Source organism: Bubalus bubalis, chromosome 1 (assembly GCF_019923935.1).
Source record: "Bubalus bubalis isolate 160015118507 breed Murrah chromosome 1, NDDB_SH_1, whole genome shotgun sequence".
NCBI lineage: Eukaryota > Metazoa > Chordata > Mammalia > Artiodactyla > Bovidae > Bubalus > Bubalus bubalis.
The window spans coordinates 133,379,818-133,402,532 of NC_059157.1; the positions used below are offsets into that span (position 1 = coordinate 133,379,818).

Below are 22,715 nucleotides of genomic sequence, written 5' to 3' on the forward strand. Positions count from 1 at the left end.
ATAATTTGAGTGTGAACACAACATATATGGGTGCACCAACATAGAAAAAAAGCATAGAAATGTTATCCTGAAAGATACATCGAAGACTATACCAAGGGTACACGAATAAGCTGTGATTTAGGAAGTCTTCTAGAGACAAGGGTAAAACTAATGAGTGAGGCTTACTGAGGACCAGAAATAGGCAGAATAGCAATTATTGTGGACTGATACAGCAAGGTGGCTGATGAGATGATGGAAATAAAGTTTTATTTCAACTCTAAAACATGCTTTGTAATTTTTTAATACTGACTGATACCAAGACCACAGATTCATTATGTGTGAGATAAAATGGATCAGTGGTAGCCTATTTATAAGCTAGAAACACATTCATGTGAGGTAATAAATCACAGTTGATTACATTACTCAAAATGTTATGGTCAGTTGATGCCATTGTTGAAATGTCAAAGTTTCAAATTGCCCAGGGTATTGTAAACAGCCTTCAGTCTGGTTTGCGTGGTGTTACGGTAGAGACTGACCATATCATGCTCCAGTAATCCAGGACACACAATGGAAACTGCTCAACAAATACTTCCCTTTAAGCTCACTGAGATTTTCCCCTGCCATCCTTGTGTTCCTAAGCTGGGGCTGCCTTAGTGATGACCCATGCATATCAGTGGTCATCACAGATTTAGTTTTATTCCCAGGACTTTTTAACCCAGTCAGCTTGCTTCAAAATACCCTTTGCTATTGTTTGATTTTTAATGACGGTACATATTTTTGTGGTCTCAAAATGATGACTTTAGTTATAATTTAAAGTAAAACCTTTGGAGGAAAAATATGTATTAAAATCTGTCTGTAGGCTTCAGGTGACTTAGGGTAAGCCAGACATGGAGCAACATAATACTGTTTCAGCAGCATAACTGCCCAGAGGAAGAATCACTTTAGGATAGAAGGTCAGTAATAGAAATTTTAAAAGCAAAAAGCATTGGATAAATTTTGCTAAGGCCTCTACATTTTGAAATAACGTCAACCATTTTTTCCTGTTAATTCATGTAACTCATTTGAAAAAGAACTAGTTATTCAAGGTACATTTTAAAAATCTGTCATCAACATAGATTTCTATTCGTAATATTTAGTAGCCAAACAACAACCTACCATAGTAAGTAGATTAATTTGAAAAACACAGAACACAGGGGAAAAAAGTAGTTCTAGAATTGAAATACATAAGGTAGTGACCTTAATTCATAATTCAGAGGATACAGCTGATGTTATCCCCAAATTTAAAGTACTGATTTTGGCACATACATTTTTACGTTGATCACCCAGCTTTGGATGATGCTAGCTTTGGATGGCATAATCTCTAATGTCAGCTAATTTTTATGTTTTTCGCACCCCCCCCCCCCCAAATTTCCCATTTGATTGTTTTCCAGTTGAACTTGCAGTGTACTGAGAGTGGTCAAAATAAACTTTGCTGGTGGATAGAAGCTCTCTGTGACCCTCTTAGCTGAATCTCACCACCTTTCTGCTTCCCTGTCGCATCCTGCCTACATCTTGCACGCTTAGTCACTCAGTCATGTCTGACTCTTTGTGACACAGGGCAGGCGGATTCTTGACTGCTGAGCCACCAGGGAAGCCCCCTCCCTACCTGGTTTCTTTGCATTTCACAATAGATATCCTTTCTTCTTTACAAGGCTGATTCTTCACCCTGTACTCGGGATTTCATTACCTGTCATCCCTTCTTTACCTCAATCAGATTAAAAACATGCTCAGGTTTTTTCCCCCATGTCAATAAAAATAGCGACAACAACCTTCCCTTTCCTTTTAATTCCTCTTGTTAGCAATCTTTCTTTTCTTCTGTCCTTAAGAGTTCTGCCGGATATACTTGTCCTCTTCAAGTTTTCATTTCCCTACCACCATACTCTGGTTTCCATTCCGGTATTCTAGTGAAATGGTCCTTTTCAAGGCTATCTGTGACATTAGAGGTGAAATCTAGCTCCTTCTCACTTAGCCTCTTTGTAGCATTTGCACTGGTAACAGCTTACTCCTTAAAACATTCAAAGATATTTTTCTCAAAATAATGCCTATAGAATAAAAGATTTATAATGAAAAGCAGTAATCACCTGTTCTCACTTCCACAGCTATGCCCTACCTTTTCTTCTCTATTCTTCTTTCTGCCTCCCATCTTGGATTGGCTCTAGTTTTATTTTGACAACATCAAGTTTTATAACATTTTTGTTTATTCTATAATCAGATTAAGTTTCCTATGCTTGATATTTGCAAGTTGACTTGAATTGTTAAAAATTGATATTTAGCTTTTGTATTATTAGTAGGGAAATGTTCAGTGCAAAGCTATTTATTTCTTTCTGTTTCCAATGTCATGGTTCCATACCACTTAAAAGAGATGTTCAAATGGATAGCTCTTTCTTGAAAGTCACCAGTTCCTCAAAATCATTCCCTTTTAGTTTCCTTCAGATGTGTATTATAACTTTGAAATAGCTTTTTGTTTTTCCCTGAGTTTCTCACACTTTCTTAAAAAAAATAGACGATTCTTATGCCTTAAAAAAATCTGCTGCTGCTGCTGCTAAGTTGCTTTAGTCGTGTCTGACTCTGTGCGACCCCATAGACGGCCTCCTACCAGGCTCCTCTGTCCCTGGATTCTCCAGGCACGAACACTGGAGTGGGTTGCCATTTCCTCCTCCAGTGCATGAAAGTGAAAAGTGAAAGTGAAGTCGCTCAGTCCTTCCATGGGGTTTTCCAGGCAAGAGTACTGGAGTGGGGTGCCATTGCCTTCTTCATAAAAAAAAATCTACTAGCTTCTTAATCTTTCTTTTTATTGTTTATAATCCATTTCACTCATCTTCATGAAACCCACTGATTGCTTGTTCTAATTTGAACCAGATACTTTACATTTGTATCATGACTTCATTGTGTATCTTTTTTTGTTTCCAGTACTTTTTCATTGCTTTCATTTTCCCCCTTCTTTTTCTTACATGATATATCTTTATCATATCCTCATTTTCCCCTCCAAACTCTTGATCACTCTATATATTGTGTGGAATCCCCTTTTTGCCCCCAGATCCTTCTGTCTTCTTGCTCCATTCTCAACTGGTTGCCCTCTGAGTTTGCTGCACAGCTGTTAGTTTTGAATTTTTCTTCATTGCTCTATGGCTTAGGTTGCCATTTTCTAAATATGCATGTTTTCTTTTTCTTATCCTGTTTTGTTGGAGTACATCTTCACATTACTTGAAGGAAGAAAGGATAAATATAAATGTATATTACAGCACATTTCTCTCTCTTTAAAGTGAAGTAGTAATGAATGGAAAATAATATTTTTCTGAGATACTTTTATGTGTCTAAAAATGTCTGTATTATAACTTCATACTTGACAGTTTAGTTCCAGGTTGACTATTATTTTCCTAAAAATGTTAAAAGCTATACTGCATTGTGTGTGCATGTATACCTGTGTGTTTTGTTTTGTTTTTGTCTTCCTAGTGTTGCTGGAGAGAAATCTTATTCAGATTCTTATTCTCACGTGGGTGACCCACTTTAATTTTGGGCTTTTTTTCCCTGGAAGTTTTTCGGCTTTCTTTTTTATCCTTGGTATCTGAAATTTCACAGTGATGAGTGTGTTTCGGTCTGGGTCTTCATTCATCTGTCCCTGTCAGCCCTAGAGGATCCTTTCAGTTTGCATACTCTCATTTCTCTTGAGCTCTGGGGAATTTTCTTTGATATGATTTCCTTGATAATATTCTCCTCTATATTTCTCTTTTTTCCCCCTGATAATTCTACTAGCGCTATCTTGGATTAGCTGGATTGATTCTTCATATTTCTTATTTCTCCCTTTTATTGAATTTCTGAGAGATATTCTTGAATTCTAATGCTGTGTTGAATTTTTTAAATTTTGATAATCATATCTTTAATTTTTAGGGGTATATTGATTTCTTATTATTTTCTTTTCTAGCATCTGTTTTATAGGATATTAGTTAACATATCATGGGGTCAGGCTAGTGTTCAAGTTCTAGTACGAAATACTCACTAGATGTATGGTATTGGAAATATACCCTAATTTCTCTATGCCTCATGAAGATGATGATGATAATGATGATACTTATCATACCTGCAAGTTAGTAGGTATAAAATATTTAGGACAGCTCCTAGTACTTGAGTGAGTCCTTAATTGTGTTTAGTTGTCTTAAGGTGCAGTGGATCAGGGTGGTATGGACTCTGGAACAAGAGTGTTCTCATTTCTGGCATTTACTTGTGGCTTTGGGCAACTTTTATTTTATTAACTTTTAAATGTGAATAGTTTTATTGTATAAAATGCTTCTTAAAAATTTCTGCATGCACCTCATCAGATTCCCCCAATATTAATATTTTATATACCTATAGTTGGAGAAGGCAATGGCACCCCACTCCAGTACTCTTGCCTGGAAAATCCCATGGACGGAGGAGCCTGGTAGGCTGCAGTCCATGGGGTCGCTAAGAGTCGGACACGACTGAGCGACTTCACTTTGACTTTTCACTTTCATGCATTGGAGAAGGAAATGGCAACCCACTCCAGTGTTCTTGCCTGGAGAATCCCAGGGACGGGGGAGCCTGGTGGGCTGCCGTCTATGGGGTCGCACAGAGTCGGACACGACTAGCAGCAGCAGCAGCAGCATAGTATAGTTATCAAAATCAGGAACTCAATACTGCTAACAACAATATTATCTGCTCTACAGACTGTTTTGTTGTTGTTCAGTTGCTAAGTCATGTTTGACCCTTTGCGACCCCATGGACTGTAGCACACCAGGCTTCCCTGTCCTTCACCATCTCACAGAGTTTGCTCAAACTCATGTCCATTGAGTTGGTGATGCCATCCAACCACCTCATCGTCTGTCATCCCCTTCTCCTCCTGCCTTCAATCTTTCCCAGCATCAGGGTCTTTTCTAGTGAGCTAGCTCTTCGCATCAGGGGGGCCCAGAGCATTAGAGCTTCAGCTTCAGCATCGGTCCTTCCAATAAATATTCAGGGTTGATTTCCTTTAGGATTGACTGGTTTGATCTCCTTCCGTTCCAGGGGACTATCAAGAGTCTTCGCCAGCACCATAATTCAAAAGCATCAATTTTTCGGTGCTCAACCTTCTTTATGGTCCAACTCTCACATACGTACACGACTACTGGAAAAACCATAGTTTTGGCTATATAGACCTTTTACATTTCATCAATTGTTTACTGATGTCCTTTCTCTGGTTCAGGGATTCAATCCTAGATAAATTTTTGCATGTAGTGTTATGTATTCTTTAATGTAGATGGGTTAAATTTTTCTATGCTTTTTACTATCTTGCAATTTTTGAGAAGTTGTTTTGTAGAATGACCCAATTTGGGTTTGTTTGTTGTTTTCTCATGATTGAATTCAGGTTATGTGGTTTTTTTTGGACAGGAATACCACAGAACTGATGTGTCTTTCCCATTTTTTCATATTGGAAAGGACTTGATGTGAATACTTCCATCACTGCTGCTGTTAACTTTTGATCACTGATTATGGTGGTGCCTGCTGGGACTCTCCTTTGTAAAATTACTGTTTTTCTTCTCATGTTTAATAAGTATCATATGGGGAGACACCTTGGGACTGTGTGGATATTTCTCATTCTATTTTTACATAGTGATGTACATAATAGTGATAATAGCATCTAGTAATGATTTTTCCCTGCAGTAATTATTACCATGGTGTTTGCCAAATGGTGATTTTTCTGCTTCAATTATTCTTTCTATATTTATAGTTAGAATTTTACTTTAATGAAGAACTTTCCCAAATAATTAGTATGGATTATTATCCATAATATATCAGTATCCATAAATTATCAGTATGGATTGTAGATTCTTATATTAATTCAGGGATATAAACACTTACTATAATTTATTTTGATGTATTCACTGTCTCACATTTGACCAGTGTGTTTCCCTTCAGGCTGGTGCTTATGTTCATTTGACATGTCCCCATTATTTTTGGTGTAGTTCCTTACTTTCTGACAATACAAAGTATTCCAGGATTTTTTGGTACCTTCCCCACGTCAACCATTTCTTCAAGGAGCCAGTTTTTTTTTTTTTTTTTTTTAAATTGGAGAATGGTATTAGAGACCAAAATCTGAGTGTTGGGTGGGCCTTTTGGTACTCGAGTGTCATTGCTTCTAGATCTTCTTATGATAGAGCTAGTTATATATGTATCATTATACACAGAACACACATTCACACACACAAACACGTACACACTCACAGTACACATAAAAATAGTTCTGGGATTGATAATCTATGTCCTTTTGGAAAATAAGCATACTAATGAGAGGATAATATTTATGTCTTGTTCTTTTGGTGTCTAGCATTATAGTGTGTAGTCAAAATACTGTTTTACAAAGTTACTTAGGTTACAAAGATGCTGCTCTGCTAGTGTTGTCCTTTGTAAAGTTATTGTTTTTCTTTTTGTGCTTAGTAAGTATTATGGGAGAGATACTTTCAGACTGACTATATGAATAGTTTTTTCCTTCCCTCCTCCTTTGGTGTGGTCATGTTATTTTTTCATACAGTTAGGCTTATTTCTGTTTGTACTTATTTCACTTTGGGTCTTCCCCAATTCTTGTTGACTTTGATTCTTTTTCTAAGCCTGTAGAATGTTAATATAGTTCTAAAAGTCAGAATCATACAAAAAGGTATATTTATTTAGAGTTTTAATTCATTTTTATTGGAGTAGAGTTGCTTTACAATGTTGTATTAGTTTCCACTGTACAGCAAGGTTAATCAGCTATATGTATACGTATATCCCTCTTTTTTGGATTTCCTTCCCTTTCAGGTCACCACAGAGCACTAACAGAGTTTCCTGAGCTATACAATAGGTTCTGATTAGTTATCTCTTTTGGAGAAGGCAATGGCACCCCACTCCAGAACTCTTGCCTGGAAAATCCCATGGACGGAGGAGCCTGGTAGGCTGCAGTCCATGGGGTCGCGAAGAGTCTGGCACGACTGAGCGACTTCACTTTGACTTTTCACTTTCATGCATTGGAGAAGGAAATGGCAACCCACTCCAGTGTTCTTGCCTGGAGAATCCCAGGGACCGGGGAGCCTGGTGGGCTGCCATCTATGGGGTCGCACAGAGTCGGACATGACTGAAGCGACTTAGCAGCAGTTATCTCTTTTATACTTAGTATCAATAGAGTATGGATTTCAATTCTAATCTCTCAATTCATCCCACACACCCGCTCCCCACCTGGTCTCCATATGTTTGTTCTCTACACCTGTGCAAAAGGTATATTTAGAAAGGTGTCACACTATATCATCCCTTGTACTCCTTTTTCATTTTCTTCTTATTTACACTATTTTATATGATTTTACCAACGTGTTCAGTTATTTACTGTTTTACTACCTGATTTGTCAGTTTTTAATGGTATCCCAACTGTTGCCTATTACAGAATCAATGAGCTTATTCTACTTTCCTTTTCCCATTTTTGTTGCATTATTTCCATTGTGTCATAATGTATAATATTTAAACATTAATCTTTCACTGTCATCTTCACCTTTTTAGTGTTTGATACAGTTCAGTTCAGTTCAGTCTCTCAGTTGTGTCCAGCTCTTTATGACCCCATAGACTGCAACATGCCAGGCTTTCCTGTCCATCACCAACTCACAGAGCTTACTCAAACTCATGTCCATTGAGTTGGTGATGCCATCCCACCATCTCATCCTCTGTCGTCCCTTTCTCTTCCTGCCTTTGCTTTCAGTCTTTCCCAGCATTGATAATTTAGACACCTGAAAATAACATCAGTCCTTTTGGTGGTTTCCCCAGTCATTTCTTGGGTGAATGAAGTGTTAATAGATTTTTCAAGAGTGACTTTTAAGTACTAAATTCCTAAGGTCTTGTGTATTTAGAAATATTTTTTATAGTCTTCACATTTGATACAGGAATAGTTGGCTGGGCATAAAATCCTTGGTTCACACCTTTATTTTTTAAAAAAGGCTGTTCCATTATTGCCTTGCTTTGTGTATTGTGGACACCATTCTAATTCCTTTGCCTTTGCAAGTTATTTGATCTTTTTGTCTGGAGAGTTTAAGAGGACTTTTTTTTTCCCTTTTCTTTGAAGTCTCATACAGTTTAAAAGATCGACTGCAGATTTGATTGTTCTGGGTTAATTTTCCCAGATAGCTGGCATGCCTTTTCAATATGTAGATTCAGATCTTCATTTACTTTTGGACAATTTTAGACACTTTTGAACAATTATAGTTTCAAATGTTAGTTCTGTTTGATTGTTTGATTTTGCTTTTCTTCTCTGGGGACTCCAGTTTTATATAAGTCATTCTTTCTCTACTTGTCTTTCTCTTCTATTGCTTCCTCTCTTGACCCTTTAAATTGTTTTATTTTTATCATTTTTATTTTCTTGACTGCTTTTCCGTCTTTCTTCAATGCCTCTTACTACATTTCATTTGAGTCTATTCTTCTTTGACAGTTGGGTTTACTCCTCATTTTGGATATAAGTACCTTTTACTTTCTATAATTTAATTATCCTTCTTTTCATTTCTCTCTTTTTTTTAAATTTTATTTTATTTTTAAACTTTACAGTATTGTGTTAGTTTTGCCAAATATTGAAATGAATCCGCCACAGGTATACATGTGCTCCCCATCCTGAACCCTCCTCCCTCCTCCCTCCCCATACCATCCCTCTGGGTCGTCCCAGTGCACCAGCCCCAAGCATCCAGTATCGTGCATTGAACCTGGACTGGCGACTCATTTCATACATGATAGTATACATGCTTCAATGCCATTCTCCCAAATCTTCCCACCCTCTCCCTCTCATTATATTTTGCCTAATTTTTCTTTGTACATTTTGAATTCCTATTTCAAGGTGATTTTTTTTTATATCCCCAAGTTTTGTTTGAATATATATTTAATTCTGTTTGGAGTGTTGTTTTCTTTTGTTTCTTTTTCTTTGTTTTGGAGGTGTACTTCATTTGCTGAGATGTATTTTTTTGGTAACTTTGTGTAGAATTGATTTCTTTTTGTGTATTTATTATGTGGGTTTTGGGTAGTTTATGAGATTCATAATTCAGTGGCAACCTCTTCTATCACTGTAGCAAAGTCCAGTTCTGTAATAATTTTTTTTTTTATGGTGGTCAGGAGAGTGTTTATATGTCCTCTGATTTTTAAAAAAAATTCACTTTTGACTGCACTGGGTCACTGTTGCTGTGCAAGGGCTTTCTCTAGTTGTGGTGAGCAGGGACTACTCTCTAGCTGTGGCATGCAAGACCCAGAATGTGCAGGCTTCGGTAGTTGTGGCTTGTGGGCTCCAGAGTACAGGCTCAGTAGTTGTTGCAGATGGGCTTAGCTGCTCTGAGGCATGTGGAATCTTCCTGGACCAAGGATTGAACCTGTGTCTCCTACAATGGCAGGCAGATTCTTTGCCACTGGACCACCTGGAAAGTCCTGTCTTCTGAATTTTGCTTTGTTCTTTCTTGTCCTGAGGATGCTGACTTTTCCCATTGCTTCTCTTCCTCTTCATCTGCTTGTTGCCAAAGGGTGCCTCTCCCCTCCTTTTTGCCTTTTTCTCCTCTAAAAGCCACTTTGAAGATAGCCACTTCAGATCATGTGTACATTTAAGTCCCTGTCCAGCAGTCGGTGACTGGATCATGCTTTAATATTTATAAAATTGGGGGATTTACTTTTTCTGGTGGTGGTTATAAAGCAATCTTAGCTTTATAATCTAACTGCAAGCTCCTTCTCTGTGTCCTTCAGTTGTTGTTGGACTGCTCTCGCTTACTGTGAAGGCTTGTGGCAGGAGCATGAGTGATTACTCATTGGGATTTGATGTCTTTTCTTTTTTACTTACTGTTATTTTGGAGCTCTTTAGATAGTTGGATGTTTTTAGGTCTTTAGATAGTTGAATGTTTTAGTGCTGCACTCAAGATGCCAGCAAATTTGGAAAACTCAGCAGTGGCCATAGGACTGGAAAAGGTCAGTTTTCATTCCAATCCCAAAGAAAGGCAATGCCAAAGAATGTTCAAACTACCACACAGTTGCACTCATCTCACATGCTAGCAAAGTAATGCTCAAAATTCTCCAAGCTAGGCTTCAACAGTATGTAAATAGAGAACTTCCAGATGTTCTAGCTGGATTTAGAAAAGGCAGAGGAACCAGAGATCAAATTGCCAATATCTGCTAGATCACAGAAAAACCAAGAGAATTCCAGAAAAACATCTACTTCTGCTTCATTGACTATACTAAAGCCTTTGACTGTGTGGATCACAACAAACTGTGGAAAATTCTTCAAGAGATGGGAATACCAGACACCTTACCTACCTCCTGGGAAATCTGTATGCAGGTCAAGAAGCAACAGTTAGAACTGGACATGGAACAATGGACTGGTTCCAAATTGAGAAAGGAGTACGTCAAGGCTGTATATTGTTACCCTGTTTATTTAACTTATATGAGGAGTACATCATGCAAAAACCTGGGCTGGATGAATCACAAGCTGGAATCAAGATTGCAGGGAGAAATATCAACAGTTTCAGATACACAAATGATACCACTCTAATGACAGAAAGAGAAGAGGAACTAAAGAGACTCTTGATGAAAGTGAAATAAGAGAGTGAAAAAGCTGGCTTAAAACTCAACATTCAAAAAGCAAAAATCGTGGCATCCGGTCTCATCACTTCATGGGAAATAGATGGGGAAACAATGGAAACAGTGACAAAGTTTCTTTTCTTGGGCTCCAAAATCACTGCAGATGGTAACTGCAGCTGTGAAATTAAAAGACACTTGCTCCTTGGAAGAAAAGCTGTGGAAAGCCTAGATAGCATATTAAAAAGCAGAGACATGACTTTGCTGACAAAGGTCTGACTACTCAAAAGATATGGTTTTTCTAGTAGTCATGTATGGATGTGAAGGTTGGACCATAAAGAAAGCTGAGTGCCAAAGAATTAATGCTTTTGAACTGTGGTGCTGGAGAAGACTCTTGAGAGTCCCTTGGATGGATAGCAAGGAGATCAAACTAGTCAATCCTAAAGGAAATCAGTCCTGAATATTCATTGGAAGGACTGATGCTGAAGCTGAAGCTCCAGTACTTTGGCCACCTGATGGGAAGAACTAACTTATTGGAAAAGACCCTGATACTGGGAAAGATTGAGGGTAGGAGGAGAAGGGGATGACAGAGGATGAGATGGTTGGATGGCATTACTGGCTCTTGGTTGGATGGCATCACCTGCTTGATGGACATGAGTTTGGATATGAGTCTGGAAGTTGGTGATGGAGAGAGAAGCCTGGCATGCTGCAGTCCATGGGGTTGCAGAGTTGGACACGACTGACTGACTGAACTGAACTGAGCTGCTTTTATGCTCCCAGATGTAGCCACTATACTAAATTGGTATTTTTGTCTCCCACCTCCCCTCCCACCACTTTTTTGTATTTTTGCTACATATATATCTTCCTACATAAAATGTAGTGGTTTCATTTTTTAAGGCTCATATTAAAGTGATTATGCCTACATATCTTCTTTTCCAATATCTTCTTTTTATTCAGGATTTTGTTATAAGAATCTTTTTTGTTGTCACACAGGGCCTAGTATTTGTATTTTAATCATGGTATAGTGTTACATTGTATAAACAGACTACAGTTTATCCATTATCCTGTAGTTGGACTCCTAAGTTGTTTCTTCAGTGGTTACAAACAGTCCTTCTGTGAACAGTTCTCATAGGTCAGTTAGTCAGTTTGGTCAGACAGTCATGTCGAAGTGTCCTGTCTGACTTTTGGCAACCCCATGGACTGCAGCACACCAGGCTTCCCTGTTCATCACCAACTACAGGAGCTTGCTCAAACTCATGTCCATCGAGTCTGTGATGCCACTGAATCATTTCATCCTCTGTCTCATCCTCTTTCTCCTCCTGCTGTCAGTCTTGCCCAGTATCAGGGTCTTTTCCAATGAGTCAGTCTTCCCATCAGGTGGCCAAAGTACTGGAGCTTCAGCTTCAGCATCAGTCCTTCCTATGCATTTTCAGGACTGATTTCCTTTAGGATTGACTGGTTTGATCTCCTTGCAGTCCAATGGACTCTCAAGAGTCTTCTCCAACACCACAGTTCAAAAGCATCAATTCTTCAGCACTCAACTTATTTTATGGTTCAACTTTCACATCCATACATAACTACTGGAAAAACCATAGCTTTGACTAGATGGACCTTTGTCGGTAAAGTAATGTCTCTACTTTTTAATATGCTGTCTAGATTGGTCATAGGTTTTCTTCTAAGGAGCAAGCATCTTTTAATTTCATGGCTGCAGGCACCATCTGCAGTGATTTTGGAGCCGAAGAAAATAAATTCTGTCACTGTTTCCATTGTTTCCCCATCTATTTGCCATGACATGATGGGACTGGATGCCATGACCTTTGTTTTTTGAATGTTGAGTTTTAAGCCAACTTTTTCACTCTCCTCTTTCATTTTCATCAAGGGGCTCTTTAGTTCCTCATTGCTTTTTGCCATATGACTAGTGTCATATGGTGCCACTGATGACAGGTTATTGATATTTCTCCTTGCAGTCTTGATTCCAGCTTGTGCTTCATCCAGCCTGGCATTTTGCATATGTACTTCTCATATAAGTTAAATAAGCAAAGTGGCCATATACAACCTCGACGTACTCCTTTCTCAATTTGGAATCAGTCCGTTGTTCCATGTCCAGTTCTAACTATTGCTTCTTGACCTGCATACAGATTTCCCAGGAGGTAGGTAAAGGTGGTCTGGTATTCCCACCTCTTGAAGAATTTTCCACAGTTTGTTGTGATCCACACAGTCAAAGGCTTTACTGTAGTCAATGAAGCAGAAGTAGATGTTTTTCTGGAATTCTCTTGGTTTTTCTGTGATCTAGCAGATGTTGGCAATTTGATCCCTAGTTCCTCTGCCTTTTCTAAATCCAGCTAGAACATGTGGAAGTTCTCGATTCACATACTGTTGAAACCTAGCTTGGAGAATTTTGAGCATTACTTTGCTAGCATGTGAGATGAGTGCAACTGTGTGGTAGTTTGAACATTCTTTGGCATTGCCTTTCTTTGGGATTGGAATGAAAACTGACCTTTTCCAGTCCTGTGGTCACTGCTTAGTTTTCCAAATTTGCTGGCATATTGAGTGCAGCATTTTCACAGAATCATCTTTTAGGATTTGAAATAGCTCAACTGAGATTCCATAACCTCCACTAGCTTTGTTCATAGCAATGCTTCCTAAGGCCCACTTGATTTCACATTCCAGGATGTCTAGCTCTAGGTGAGCAATCACACCATCGTGGTTATCTGGGTCATTCAGATATTTTTTTAGTATAGATCTTCTGCATATTCTTGCCACTTCTTCTTAGTATCTTCTGCTTTTGTTAGCTCCATACAATTTCTGTCCTTTACTGTGCCCATCTTTGCATGAAATGTTCCCTTGGTATCTCTAATTTTCTTGAAGAGATCTCTACTCTTTCCCATTCTGTTGTTGTCATAGGTAGATCCTTATATGTATGTTTTCTTGAAGAGATCTCTAGTCTTCCCCATTCTTTTGTTCTTATAGGTAGCTCCTCATATGTATGCTTTTGTTTGGAATACCTGAAAGTAAATATCCTAGGTTGTAATGTATCTAATTAGACTCTTTTTTTGAAACACCTTGTTCTAGACTTCCATAATGCCACAGTTGTCTGGTTTCCATTTTACTTCATTAACCAGACATTCTCAATCTCTTTTTTCTGGACCCTCATTCCCTAGGCTCTTTTTTCTGTCTTCCCATTTCTTATGATCTTTTTCAAATGCAATTCAGTCATGTAACTGCTGTGTTTAAAGCCCTTCAGAGCCCCATGCTGCCTCTAAAGTCCAAGGTCTATATCATCGACAAAACCATACACAATTAGATCCCTGTGTGTATCAGCTCCTACCTCTTTTCCAAAGGATCCTGGAGAGCATCTCAAGCAGACTGCCGATTCTTTACACTGTTCCTCTGTTAACAGTTGTCTTTCCCCTCATTCCTTACCTGCCTAGTAAACTTGCTCATTTTAAAAGATAACTCCGAATGTCCCCCTTTCAGGGAAGCTTTCCTTGGTACTCTCAGGCAGAAGTAAGCCTTCCCTTCTCTTTGTTCTCTTAGCAGTTTGTTCCTTATTTCCACTCTAATAGTGATTTGTTCAGCCAACAAATATATAGTGATTGCCTGCTATGTGTTAGAAATTGTTCTAGAAATTGGGGCTAGAACAGTACACAAGATGGATAAGGTCCTTATTTTCAAGGAGTCTACATTCCAGAGGGTAGGAAAGAGAAAAAAATAAGCAAACAAACATTATTTCAGTTATAAATGGTACTATGATGAAATAAAACCAGACAGTGTGGTAATTTGATTCAGCATGTGTGTGTTGGGTGGGGGAAGTGTCGGTCGATGGGGGTGACACATCAGATTGAGTAAGATGCTGTTTGATGTTGTTTGAATTGAGACTTGAAAGGTAAGAAGGAGCCAGCCATGTAGAGATTGGAAAGAACATTTTAAGCAGAAAGAATAGCAAGTACAGTGGCCTTAGAGTCGATGTGTTTGGCATGTTTTAGTTGTATGTGTTTGGTTGTCAGGCAGGAACATAATGAGGAGGGGGGCAGGGAGCTGTGTGAAATCAAATCTGAGAAGTAGACAGGGCAAGATCAAACAGGGCTTGCAGGAAAGATTCGCTGATTATAGTTTAAGGGTAGTAGGAGGCCATTGGAAAATTTTAAGTGAGACAGTGACCTATCAGTTTGGTTGATATGAGAATACTAGGAGGATGAGAGGGATACCAGAGACCATTAGGGGTTGTTGCCTACCGCAAGCAAAAAGAGTTGGTGGCTTGGAATACTGTGGTATTTCAGTGTCCATGGAAAGAAATGGAGTGACTTAGAATATATTTTAGAGGTAGGCTGACAGGACTTGCTGATGGATTGAATGTGTTGGCTTTAAGGGGGGATGGAATCAAGGAAAGGACTCCTTGGCTTTTCTTGAGTAACTAGGTGGAGAGTAATGTCATTTACTGACATGTGGATGAATGGTGGCGGCGGCAGTGATGAGATCATTTTGTGGTGGGGAGGGAATTAAAATTTATGTTTTAGATGTTTTAAGTTGGATATATCTTCCCTGGTGGCTCAGAGGTTAAAGTGTCTGCCTCCAGTGCAGGAGGCCCCAGGTTCAATCCCTGGGTCGGGAAGATCCCCTGGAGAAGGAAATGGTAACCCACTCCAGTATTCTTGTCTGGAGAATCCCATGGATGGAGAAGCCTGGTAGGCTACAGTCCACCGGGTCGCAAAGAGTTGGACACGACTGAGCTACTTCACTTACTTACTTACGTACTTAAGTTGGATATGCCTCTTAGGCAGCTTTCCCATGTGGCACAGTGGTAAAGAATCTGCCTGCCAGTGCAGGAGATACAAGAGATGTGGGTTCAATCCATGGGTCAGGAAGATCCCCTGGAGGAGGAAACGGCAACCCAGTTCAGTATTATTGCCTGGAAAATCCCATGGACAGAAGAGCCTGGCGGGCTACAGTCCATGGGGTCACAGAGTCAGACACAGGTCAGCACAGCACACACACACATGCCTCTTAAGGCTGCAATGTATGGACAGCAAGGAGGCAGTTGGCTATATGGCTCTGAAGGTCAGGGATTGTCTTAGTCTGTCTTAGGCTCAAACAACAAACATCTATTTCTCACAGTTGCAGAGGCTGGAAGTCTGAGATCAGGGATCTAGCATGGGTGGGTTCTGAGGTGCTCTTCCAGATTGCAGACAGCCAATTTCTCCTAAATCCTTACATGGTGGACAGCGAGCAAGGGAGCTCTCTGATATCTTCTTTTAAAGGCAGTAATTAGACGCTACCCTTGTGAGCTCATTACCTCCCAAAGGTCCCACCTCCAACTATCATCCCATTGGGAGTTGATTTCAAAATAGGAATTTTGGAGGGACATAAGCAATCAGTCTATAACAGGAATGCTGCTGCTGCTGCTAAGTCGCTTCAGTCGTGTCCGACTCTGTGCGACCCCATAGATGGCAGCCCACAAGGCTCCCCCGTCCCTGGGATTCTCCAGGCAAGAACACTGGAGTGGGTTGCCATTTTCTTCTCCAATGCGTGAAAGTGAAGTCGCTCAGTCGTGTCTGACTCTTCGCGACCCCATGGACTGTAGCCTACCAGGCTCCTCCGTCCATGGGATTTTCCAGGCAAGAGTACTGGAGTGGGGTGCCATTGCCTTCTCCGATAGTGATAGGTAATTTCAGGAATCGTGAACTTACTGATTGTATTTTAAAGCCATGAGACTGAGTAAAATAACCTAGGGTTTGTGTTTGGATGGAGAGAAAAGAGGGCTGAGGGTAGTGCATTGGACACTGCAGCCTTCGGAGAATGAGAGGCTGGGATGTAAGAGGGAGTCATAGAAGATGATAGAAGGAAGGAGTATCAATACTATCATGCTTCATAGAGTTACAGTATAATAAAGGCACAGATGTGATCACTGGATTTGACTCCCTGGAAGTCACTGTGATAATGGTAAGAGCACCTTTATGGCATTTCAGGGGCCGTAAGGTGGAATTTCACTCATTCCTTTAACTACTTACATATTTGTCTCCTCCTCTAGACCATATGCTAAGCTAGTCCTTTTTATTTCTAGGGTTCAGCATATATAGTAGATGGTATATAAATATTTGCCTACATGTTTGGTTTTTACAGTGCAGTTTAAAGAATAATATACAGTTTAACCCTTATTTAGGATGCTTTTGGACTGCCCCTTCCCACCAGTTTTTATCAGCTCAGCCATAAGCTTGAGAATGATAAATTAAAGGAAATGTGATGAGAGAGGCAAATCCATTTAAATAGAGGTTCACAGTGTATCCTGAAGCCATCATGCTGTATGAAAAAGGGCCTTGCTTTGGATATAGAAGGCTTGCCTCACACTGCGACCCCACCGCTAGGCCTCGTGAAGGTGTTGGAGGCAAGTTCTCTATGCTGCCTGGATTGCAGTGTCTCAACTGTCATATATGAATAACATTAACAAATTCCTCTTTCAGGATTTTTGTGAGTGGCAAATGAGCTAATGCCCAGGAGAGTTCTTTGTAAGTAAAAAGATACTCTGTAAATGCTATTTTTGTAAAAGTAATTGGATTATCCATTTCATTACTGACTTCTAAAGTAGATTAGATCAGAGTGTCATAAAATTCATATTTAGGCAGTGGCGTATGAATGGCAACAAGTTGGGAGAGGACACAGATCACTAGAAAATGGTTGTTTTCCCGAAATATATAGGAAATTAATGTCTTTTGACTTTGTTCACTTATCTCTCCCAGATAAATTTAATCACTCTGTTAGAGTCAAAGAGTAGAGTCTTCTACTTTAAGATGTAATAAGCAAGTCTACCTACTATTTACCCCACTGTTGCATATCTCTGAAAGAGTAACATGTATTTTTTTCTTTTTTAGTAAATATGTTAAATCAATTTGATACATCTTCCTCACAGTAATTACTCATTTCATTTTACTAGGGTAAAAATCATGGTAAGAAACTTCGAAATTACTATGCAGCCAATAGCTGTCCTCCTCCTGCCAGAATGAGCAATGCAGTGGAACCTGTGGCTGCTCCAGCTGTTTCAGTCCCTCCGCAGGTAAGACTGGAGTATCGGGGTGGGAGCTGTCCCGTGCACAGGTGGTCATGGATGAAGTTTGTCATCTGTGTGTCCATCAAGGTACAGCTGAGCCAGTACTCCTAAAACGCCCTTCTTGGTGCTTTTAGCTCATTGATAACTGGATTTAATGCAAAAATTCATGAATCCAAAGATTTCTCATTAGATTTTGAGTTATGGTTCATGGTTATGGTTCATGAAGTGATGAAACAAAATTATTTCATGAGGCTTTCTGTATGCATATTTGAAAATTCTGGGTTAAATGGTTCTGAATGTCTACATAAAGCCCTGAATGAAAAGAAAGATTTTTAAACATTTATCTTGATTGTGATCAATCCTACTGACTTTATTTTTTTTAAGATTTTTTTTTTGATGTGGACCATTTTTTAAAGTTTTTATTGAACTTGTTGCAATATTGCTTCTGTTTTATGAATTTTTTTGGCTATGATGCATGTCGAATCTTAAGCTTCCCAACCAGGGATCAAGCTTGTGCTTCCTATATTGGAAGGCAAAGTCTTAACCACTGGGCCACCAGAAAAGTTCCCCCATTGACTTTATATATTGCCTTCCAGCAAGATCAGTTTCTTGAAGCTGTCCCTTTCTTCTGTACAGAAAGCCTGTATGCACTCTTCCTGGACTTTGGTATCATGATCATGGCTCTCAAGTTGATTTACTCTTTGGGAGATAGGTGTTTGAGGCAAGATATTCCTGTGTTTTAGTACTTTCTGCAATATGGATTCTAACCTATCTTTGAAGTATTATTTTTTTTATAGGTTATAAATGTGTGTGCTCAGTGCTCAGTCTTTCAATTGTGTCTGAGTCTTTGAGACCTCATGGATTATAGCCCGCCAGGCCCCTCTGTCTATGGCATTTTCCAGGCAAGAGTACTGGAATGGGTTGCCATTTCCTTCTCCAGGAGATCTTCCCAACCCAGGGATTGAACCCATTGAGCCCTGGATTGGCAGGCAGGTTCTTTACCACTGAGCCATCAGGAAAGCCCCTTAGGTCATATATAATAATAATAATTAATAATCACTTTGATGCCAGGTACTCTGCTAAGCACTTTTCAGACAGTACTTCATTCAGCCCTGGGACGAGGGTGAGATGAGGGATGTACTTGACTTAGACACAGAATTTAAGAGGGAGCTAAAATACTCAGTGATCAAGATAAATAATATGATATTTTTAAAATGCAAAATTAATATGAAAAAGTCAGTAGTGAACAAAATGGCAAAAACTTAAAGATAGGATAAGTGTTATTGATTTTCCTTTTGCCTTAGGCTGCAATATGGTTTGGCATGACACTGTTGCTGATCCTGTCTTTATTTAAAATTTTTATATTTTGTTTCTCATTGATTTTTTTGGCTATATGGCAGTTTTTTGATTTGTGAGAATATTCCACTAAGTATTTTTTCATCCTGATTGCTAAGTTTTCTGATGCTTCCTTATATTGGGTGCCCATGGCTCCTTCCTTGCCTCCTTCTTGGCTTGGGTCCTAACTTCATTTAATGCTTGCAACAACTCAGAGGTATTGACTTATTTCTCAATGTGTGCTCCATGGGCCAGCAGCATCAGTCTCACTTGGAGGTTTATTATAAGCCCAGGTAAGCCAGATAACTTGTTTGTGGTGGTACAAATTTTGTAAAGTGGGGCAATGATTTTTCTTGACCTTACACCTCTACTCCTAAACACCATGGTATAATTTTACTTTTCTGATTGTCAGTCCTTATGATGTGGATAGCAGTATCAACTGTTCTATCCTCCCGAATTTGTGTGGTAAATGAGATACGTTAAAAACAGAATCAGAGGACAGCAGAATATGCAGAGAGATCTTCAGGCTGAGGAGTTTTCCCATTGCCAGTTCTTGAAGGCTGCTCGAGAATTGGATGGCTCCTTCCTGTTAGAGACTGTTTTCAGCTGGTTCCACCCCCCTGGGCAAACAACCATGGGCTTCTTTCATAGCACAAATCTTTATGATTTTTGAGCACAGTTATCTTGTCCCCAGAAAATCTTCTCTTCCAGGTGAAACAATGCTGTTTGCTTCAGCTGGTCCTGATATGATACACTTTCCAGATTCTTTATTGCATATTTGATTCTTTAGCCAAAATCTAGTTTGGCGTGTTTTGCTAACCCAGCAGTAGTTAACTGAGTGCATACTATTTTCCAGGGACTGTGTTAGGTTTCCCTTAACTGTTTCCCAGCCTGAATACAGTTGTCTGGACCTGCTGGTTATTTCCCCCAAATTATACTGTATCTGTGGGTTTCTCTGATGACTCAGATGGTAAAGAATCTGCCTGCAATGCAGGAGACCAGGGTTTGATCCCTGGGTCAGGAAGATCCCCTGGAAAAGGGAATGGTACCCACTCCAGTATTCTTGCCTGGAGAATTCCATCAACAGAGGAGCCTGGCAAACTACAGTCTGTGGAGTCCCAAAGAATTGGGCACAACTGAGCAACACACACTCTCTCTCTCTCTCTCTCTCTCTCTGTATGTGTTAGCTGCTCAGTCGGGTCTGACTCTTTGCAACCCCATGGACTGTGGCCTGCCAGGCTCCTCTGTCCATGAAATTCTCCAGGCAAGAATACTGGAGTGGGTTGCCAGTTCCTGCTCCTACACATACTATATCTGTAGCTAATTTATAGATTCTGAGGATAGAGGTTTAGTTTTTATGCATATCTGTGTGTCACTTTTGCATTAGGTTGCAAGCCCTATAAATAGTAGGCATTTAGTACATGCTTGTTAATGGATTCTGGGGAGACTTTTTCTCTCTGGTAATGTGAGTTTAGACCTTACCTGTGCTGCCCTAGATCTTCCTTGCTGGGTTTTTAAACTTCTTTTCTGAAATTTCTTCAATGAAAATAGCAATGAGGTATTCATCAGCTTGGTACACAGGTGATTGTAATGCAAAACCACAATTAAGTGTCTCCCAGTCTTCTTTTCCTCTTTCTTTCTGAAACGAACAATTTCCTGTCCTTATAAAGCTGAGTGCTTATGGTCATGCCATAACGGGTTATTTTTCAGCTCTTAGAAGGAAGGAACTTTGAGAAGAGAACAGAGTCCACACTTTAAAACCTTGTTTGTTGTGTCTTTGCTGTCAGATGGGCTCCTTTAAGCCGGGAGGCAGAGTGATCCTGGCCACAGAAAACGATTACTGTAAGCTCTGTGATGCCTCCTTCAGCTCTCCGGCTGTGGCCCAGGCTCACTATCAAGGCAAGAATCATGCCAAGAGGCTGCGGCTGGCGGAAGCTCAGAGTAACTCATTCTCGTAGGTATTGCCGTTTTCTCTTAGGCCAGAGTGTTATGTGAGACTCACTGTCTCTAGAGAAAAACAGTTGAAAGGGAGCCTTGTTTAGAAGTCTCACTCTTTTAAAATGTCTCTTCTCCAGAGACTCCTCAGAGGTTGGTCAACGGCGGACCCGAAAAGAAGGGAATGAATATAAGATGATGCCTAATAGGAGAAATATGTATGCAGTACAGAATAATTCAGGTATTCTGTGGCTTTTCACATGCCTTGGCTATGTTTTGCAAATGGTGTCCACTATTTTTATTTCCTTTAATGGTAATAGATAGCCCTGAAAATTTGGGATTAGCTTTCGTTTTGTGGAATTGGTCTAGTGGCTTTTCAAGCCAGTGTTTATTTCAGGTCTTATTTATTTATTTCCTATTTAGTGTATTATTTATTTTGATTTTATTTAATTTTTTTTACATCAAGAATATGACTTTATTTCAAAGAACCAAGAATAAGAAATGAGTTAAATGGAAAGGTGATACATCCTTGGGTTCTAAGACCCAAAATGCAACTTTTAAAAAAGTTGAAGTATACTTGATTTACAAGAATTTCACATAACCGAGTCTGTGTTTTAAAGTGTCTTATCTTAGTGCCTTTATGTTACTTATGGTATTTGCCAGCTGAGATATTTAAATGTAGTATAAAAATGAAATATTTGGTTTCAAGCTGCACCACATTAAATCCTCAGTTATTAGGGAAAATAAAAATGGTAGCAGTGGTGTTTAACCAGGGGAGTGACTCAGATTATCTGGGGAATTTTTTATAAAATACACATAGTTGAACCATGACTTAGAGATTTTCAATCAGTAAATTTAGAGTGGGACTCAGACATGTGTGTGTTTTGCAAATGCTTCCTCGGTGATTGATACATACTTTTAGTTCAGAATTACTAGTTGATAGGAATATTTTCTGCATTTTCTGATCATCTTCAGTAGGGATAGTAGTCCTTCATCCTTTCCCTACCCCAGCCTCCAGTGCACACACATATGAGCAGAGGTCAATCATGTAAACAGTAAAACAAACAACAAATTGACTGGAAAGGCAAAAGAAGCACAGAAAAAGGGGACATATAGAACACAATGTAATAAGTCTCATGAAAGTCTGAAACATTTATCATTGTTGCAATAAATGTAAACTTAAAGTCCCAGTGAAAAGAAAATTGTAAGATTAGATAGAAAATATTCAGTTGAAATGAAGGAAGCTAAAATAGCTGTCTTAGCATTAGATTAAAAAAAAACCAAAACAAAAACCTTTAGGACAGAAGGCCGTTTAGACTTATGTTCTTGGATCAGAGTACAAGTAAATGAGATGTCAATAATATTAAAAACACAACATTTTTATGTGTTTGGAAGTTTTTAAACATTTCTAAATAACTCTCTCACCAAAGAAAAAATCATACTGGTGATTGAACATTCTTAGAATCAAATTGTAATAAAAATGTATCAAAATTTGTAGCATGTAGTCAAAGTAACATTTTGAGAAAAGCCTTAAATGTTTATTATTATAGTAGGAAAGCAGAAAAGTATTGAGCTAATGGTCCAACTTAAGTCAGTTATATAAAAAAAGAAAATAAAATTATCAATAATTCCATCAACATTTTTGTGTATATTACTTCTGTTAAAATGGAAATGTGATCATATTTTGTGATATTCTTGTTCAGTGTAATGGCATATTATAATCAAATATTGTAATTACAGAGTTTTCTATAGCATTGTTTTTAGTGACTGTTTAGCTTTTCCTTACATTCATTACTATGATTTTTTTTAATTTAAATTTATTTATTTTAATTGGAGGCTAATT

General features: G+C 38.9%; 1 protein-coding gene and 1 non-coding gene across 6 annotated transcripts in view; both read left to right on the top strand.

Moving 5' to 3' along the window:
- The window catches only part of ZMAT3 (zinc finger matrin-type 3), a 36,112-nt gene that overhangs the window by 7,045 nt on the left and 6,352 nt on the right, over window positions 1-22,715 (top strand). For all 5 annotated transcript variants that reach the window (XM_025288078.3, XM_006054306.4, XM_006054308.3 and 2 more), the window contains 3 exons: window positions 17,489-17,608; window positions 20,725-20,891; window positions 21,013-21,113. In XM_025288078.3, coding sequence (XP_025143863.1) covers window positions 17,489-17,608; window positions 20,725-20,891; window positions 21,013-21,113 — 388 coding nt within the window. The remainder of the gene's footprint in view (window positions 1-17,488; window positions 17,609-20,724; window positions 20,892-21,012; window positions 21,114-22,715) is intronic.
- Window positions 15,100-15,172, top strand: TRNAW-CCA. The gene has a single exon. It is a non-coding gene; the product is annotated as a tRNA-Trp (tRNA).